The following is a 5,865-nucleotide window of genomic DNA, read 5'->3' as shown; positions in this document are numbered from 1 at the left end:
TCCACTCCCGGCGTCTGAATCCCTGCCGGGTGCGAGTGTTCGTATGTGTGTGTGTGTGCGCGCGTGTGCGTGTGTGTGTACATGTGTGAATGTGTGCGTGTGTGTGTGAGCGTGCGTGCGCGAAGAGGGGAGGAGGGAGGAAGTGGGGTGGTGGTGGCGGCGGCTGGGGGGGATTATTGGCAATGGGCGGGAGAGAAAGAGGCGACTCCTGTTTCCTTTTCTTTCTGACAGCGCAATCTCGGCTCTTTCTCTAAGCAATACAAGTTCACGGACGAGCTTCCTAGCCAGCCCTCCTCTCCCATCATGGACCTCCCAGGTAAAAAGGCTTTTTCCCTCCCCGCCGGCTGTTCCTTTTGCAAAATACAATTTTAAATGATAGCAATAACAAGATGCGGGGTTAGGGCAGCGGGAGAGATGCCTCGGGGGAAGCGTAGCGGGGATCTCCCGGCAGCGAGATCTCAGGGCGTTCTGGTGAGCGGGGAAAATTGAGATGTAACTTCCCAGGGAGACGCCGGTTGAGGCTTTGCCTCCTGCGATTGCGTGTGCGTGCCGGGGTGGGAGCCGAGGGATATCTGAGCCGGCCGCTTCCCTCCCAGGAGTTTAGGGAGCCACCGAGATCGGCGGCAGCGAGGGTAGCCTTGCCCCGGGGGGACAAAGGGTTGGGAAGTACAAGCCGGTGCCCGAGCGCGGCAGCCTGCCGGGCTGGGAGGAGGGCGGTGCCGGGGCAGCGCTGGGGGCGCGGACTGCGGGGACCCCCGGCACCCCGCGAACCCCAGACATAGCGGGGCAGCTCCAACGAGGGGAAGAGGGGACATTAACAACATTCATCATCATAAAATCTCCTTCCGTAGTGGCTGGGGCGTTGGGAGACCGAAATAAACCCGGCTCGCAGACGTAGTAAAAAGTGAGACCGTAGGAACTAGCCGGGTTTTGAAGCCCCCGTCGGCTGTAGGGGTGGAAAGGCACTGTCCGGGACGCCCACAGGGTGCTCCACCGTGGGTTCAGGGACGAAATCTGCCGCGCTGCCCCCTCTCCCGCCTGAAAGTACCGCTGGGACTGCGGGATCCCCCGCTGCTGGGGGACGGGAGAAAGAGAAGACGTGAGCAGTCGGCAGGCAGCGAGGTCTCCCAGACCTGTTGTGCCGGCAGGGTTGCCCGGGACGGGGAGGGGGGCCCCGCGCCGGCGGGGTGCTGCCGGGCGGTGTGGTGCCCGGCTCCCACCTGCCCGCTCGCTCTGCCTCACCGCCGGCTTTGCCCCCGCCAGGCTGCTGCGCCCCGCCCGCCCTCTGAGGAGCCTCCTTCGCCCCGCGCGGAGGAGGAGGAAGAGGAGGCGGAGGAGGAGGAGAAGGGGAGGAAGGCGCGGCCCCAGCCGCCGCTGCCCAGCCGCCGTCCCGCAGAGCGCTGGCCGCAGGGCGCCGCGGCGGCAGCAGGCGCGCAGCCCCCTCCGCCTCCCCGCGGCCGCCCGCCCGCCCGCATGGCGGCGGCGAGCCGGAGCGGCGGCGGCCCGGCACTGGGCATGGGGTGGCGGCGGCGGGGGGCGCTGCCGGAGCCGGCGGGCGGCTGCTGCTGCTGCCTGGCGGCGGCGCTGCCGCTGCTGCTGCTGCTGCTGCCCGCCGGGTGCCCGGTGCGGGCGCAGAACGACACGGAGCCCATCGTCCTGGAAGGGAAGTGCCTGGTGGTGTGCGACTCCAGCCCCTCGGCCGACGGCGCCATCACCTCCTCCCTGGGGATCTCGGTGCGCTCGGGCAGCGCCAAGGTGGCCTTCTCGGCCACCCGCAGCACCAACCACGAGCCCTCCGAGATGAGCAACCGCACCATGACCATCTACTTCGACCAGGTCAGCCGCCGCCTGCTTTGCCTTCGTTGCCCCCCACCTCCGCGCCGGTCGGCCCCTCGCCTCCCTGCGCGGGCATCGCCGCCCCTTAGCCCCTCGTCACTGCGCGCTTATTTTCGGTCTTGCTCCCCTTGCATCTTTTAATCCCGACCCAGCCACTCAATCGCAATTTTACAGCTCATACTCCCCAGAAGGAGTTTGGGAAGTTCTTTGAGGTGGCTGCGGGGCTTTCCTCGTGGTGAGGTGGGGAAAGGAGGACGCTCACTTCTTGTCCGGTCCCATCGCTAGCCCAGAGAGGGCTTTCACACGTGAGTTCGTGCCTCGGACGCTTGCCGGGGCGCCTCGCAACCGAGGAGCGCCCCGAGCAGTCAGGAGCGAACTGGGGGGTGGGGGGAGAAAGGATGCTCATCCCCCCCTTTGGTGCTTCCTCGGAAATGCTGATTTTCAGGGCAAGGGGAGGACAGAGATTTTTATCGATGAGGAGTCGCTGGATCTGCCTGTTCCGAGCGCATTTGGCAATGTTACAGCATCTCTCGGGGGATGGGGGAGGGCTGAGGAAGAAGAGGGTGTTTCCCGCATTACCAAACGAGGCGAACGATATCCCCGGTGGGTTATAACGGCGCAGTGTTATCCTGTGCGGCATTCGCCCGGCAGAGCAGAGGACAGCCCGGCCTGGCCGCCCTGCCCCTTCCCCGCTGCACTGCTTGCCTCCCGGAGCCCATGCCCTGTCCTTCCTCTTGATTTTTGCGATGAAATTTACTTTTTTTTTTCCCTTACCGTCTCTGACTCCTGAAGTAGTATTGCCGAGTCAGCCAAAATTAGCACATGCAAACTATTTCCTCTGGTTTTTTTCATCTGTCTGTCCGCCTGTCATTCATCTGTCTGTCCCTCCTAAAGAGTTTGCACAGCTATTCCTCGCATACGAGATCTCATAAAGTCAGATCAGTAGAGGGAAAAAAAAGAGCTTGCTTCATGTACAGTGTGTTTTAGACACTTTACCCCGCAATGCTCAGTTCTCAGGAGTTTGAAGGCGTTCCTCGTTCCTCCCTCGGTTCTCCCACTATAACGGATTAATTTTTTTTTTCCTTTCCTGGAAACAATTAACGTTTGGCTATTTGGGAGGAAAGCTTCGCGAGTTTTTATTTTCTTTTGTTTTGTTTGCGTTTCCTCGTGCTTTGTATTTTTCTTCATTAAAAGAGAGGTTGTAACCCGCAAAGTTGAGCGTGGCGGGGGCGCCCCGGGGGCGGGCACGGCGGAGCGGCCAGCTCGGGCTCACCCGCGCGCCTCACGGGATCGCCACGGACCCGCGGGTTTTTGTCCCCTCGTTACCCCATGCCCTTTGAGCCAAAGCAGGCTGCCTGTCGCTGGAGCCTGGAAAAGAAGCGAGCGGCTGAGCCGGGGCTGGATCCCCGTCAAATCGGCGGCTCCGCACCGCCAGCCTCCGCGGGGGCCGGATGCGGCCGCCGCTTCCGAGTGGAGTTTAGCACATCTGCCGAAGGGCTCAACTCTTTAATCTTTCTTTCTTTGTTTCAAAAGACGTTGTAATAGATAACAAATTAAGATTGCTGTCGGGGAGGAGGAGCAGGCCCACCCCAGCCACCCGAGGAGGGTGCGGGCTGTCCAGAGGTGCAGAGGGGCGTGAGCTGGCAGATGTTGCTAGTGCTGAGCATCCTCTCTCCTCCTTCGCCCCTCTCAGCAGTACGATTTTAGTTCTATACCCCATTAAACTTGAGGGCAGGTCTGATTTCAGTAGTGCTAGCTAAAAAGTCATACACTTGCATACATTTGAATTGATGAGTTGATGAATTTGAGAATTTTTTTTTCACTCGCTCCTTTCCTCTCCCTCCTCCTCCCCCCCCCCCCCCCCCCCCCCCCGCTTCTGCCACCTTCGCTTTATTGGCAGTGCGGTGTGGACATTTGCACTTAGTTTAACAGGCTTCGGAGCCATCTTTGCGTAACTAAATCGTTTTATGAACTGCGATGCTTGTTAAATGCCTCTGTAACTTGGCTCCTTGCCCCTGCAGTGCACTTTTAATTGCGCGGCAAATACCATTTTGACTAGGCTTTATATTGGCCGTGGAGCTCATGTCAGATTTTCCCTGACGCTTTTCTGTGGAGTCTGATTTGTCTCTCTCTTTCTCTCTCTCCTTTTTTTTTTTTGTTGTTGTTCTGTTTGTTTGTTTACTTTCCAGGTATTAGTTAATATTGGCAACCATTTTGATCTTGCTTCCAGTATATTTGTAGCACCAAGAAAAGGGATATATAGTTTCAGTTTCCACGTGGTCAAGGTCTATAACAGACAAACCATCCAGGTGGGTTGTGATCTAAAGAAGATGGTGTCTTTCCTTTTTTTCAGATGCTCATTTCTAGACACTAAGGTGCATTTATAAAACCAGCAAGTGAATGAGCCTGTAGGTTATTTTAGTTAAAGAGGTTTGTATGCATGACAGAAATCATGCATTGCCTTAGCTTAGTTCAACGCTGTGTCTAACCTGCACAAAAGTGTAACGATGTGCATAGGGCAAACAAGTCGTTGAGAGTATTGAGAAAACTCAGATTCTCTCTCTTTGCGCTTTTTAGGTAAGTTTAATGCAAAACGGCTACCCAGTGATTTCAGCTTTTGCAGGGGATCAGGACGTCACCAGAGAAGCAGCCAGCAATGGGGTCTTGCTCCACATGGAAAGAGAAGACAAAGTGCATCTCAAACTGGAAAGGGGTAACCTCATGGGAGGGTGGAAATACTCAACCTTTTCTGGCTTCTTAGTCTTTCCACTATAAAAGAAGCTGAAATAGGAGACAGATCCATGAGCCAGAGCAAGGATTCAGTCGTTATCGACACCCTGAACTTGGCAGCACATGACAATATTTCCAGTCACCCCGTCAGACTGTCACAGTAGAAGAATGATAACCTTCTAAACTCCAACATTTGCTTTGAATATTGACAATTCCTCGGGAACCTGCGCTTCTAATTAGTTTTAGACGACAGTGATCTTTAGGAGAAATGAAATTATCGACCTGAGCAATTTGTACCTGTGATTGTAAAGTCAATTTTGGATTTTATTGTTGGGATCATTGACTTTCTTCTTCTTCTTTTTTATTTTTTTCCTCTCTTTCATTTTTTTCTCTTTTTCTTTCTCTTGTTGTTGTCCCAATGAGACAAATAACTCGGACCACACAGTTACTTTGTCAAAGGCTTGCTCCAGAGCCAGAAGAATGAAGTGTTCAGCCCAATGAGGTGTTTTTTCCATGCTTTATTTCTTTGTGTTGTATAGCCTTAAGGAAAAAAGAAAAAAAAAAAAGAAAAAAAAAGAAAAAAATAATGGCTTCAGTCTCAGTCCTGTATTTTTTGGGGGGAGGGGGAGTTCTGGACATTACTGTGTCAAGAAGTGCTTTATTCGGTGAAGCAAAATTTGCACGATTGGAACCTTATTTGTTTTGTGTTTTTCTTTTTCCTGATTTTTGTTTGTGTGTGCTAAAAATGTAAGCTAGATTGATCAATAAGACAAAACAAACACATATATACCCTGTAGCTCTAAGTAAAGCTAACCAGTGAACAATTCTGTCTGCACTTTCCAGCTGATCTTTGTAGACCTATTTAGAGAGAGAGAAAGAGAGAGAAAGAGCGGGGGAGCTACATGATCCTGCAATTACAATCTGGAAACCAGTAAAGGAACTGACATTTCTGAATTGTCCTGACATTTCTAGAAGCAACAATGGCTTTGAATATCTTCTCTGACCATACCCTAAAATATATCCTTTCTTTGCATTACTGAGCGTATTTTGGGTGCTTTTATCTGATATTTATTTGATGTATTTGTCCACTAATGCTTGAATACACATTGTGAAAGCATGGAGAGATGGCAGAGCAAACTCTTCCTCTTCCAAATTAAATAAAACCATCTCCATTTGACCTGTCCGTGAAAAGTATGGGAGGAGTTGCCACTAGCGTCTTTGACAGCCTTTGGGAGAGGGGCCTCAGAGGATCTGCAAATGCACCAGAAGTTGCACGGGTGCCGTGCATTTATTAGCCCC

At 53.6% G+C, this 5,865-nt stretch overlaps 1 protein-coding gene across 1 annotated transcript; it reads left to right on the top strand.

Moving 5' to 3' along the window:
• Nucleotides 1-1,500: 1,500 nt before the first annotated feature.
• On the top strand, nt 1,501-5,417 carry CBLN2 (cerebellin 2 precursor). The gene is made up of 3 exons (XM_081996339.1): nt 1,501-1,836; nt 4,026-4,145; nt 4,414-5,417. Exons 1-3 carry the CDS (start codon nt 1,516-1,518, stop codon nt 4,609-4,611), a joined length of 639 nt encoding a protein of 212 aa, XP_081852465.1. The 5' UTR covers nt 1,501-1,515; the 3' UTR covers nt 4,612-5,417.
• Nucleotides 5,418-5,865: the final 448 nt, after the last annotated feature.

Source organism: Phaethon aethereus (genome assembly GCF_964289735.1).
Source record: "Phaethon aethereus genome assembly, chromosome: 2".
Lineage (NCBI taxonomy): Eukaryota > Metazoa > Chordata > Aves > Phaethontiformes > Phaethontidae > Phaethon > Phaethon aethereus.
Note: the sequence above shows the minus strand (reverse complement) of the source record. Positions and strands in the feature narration are given on the sequence as shown.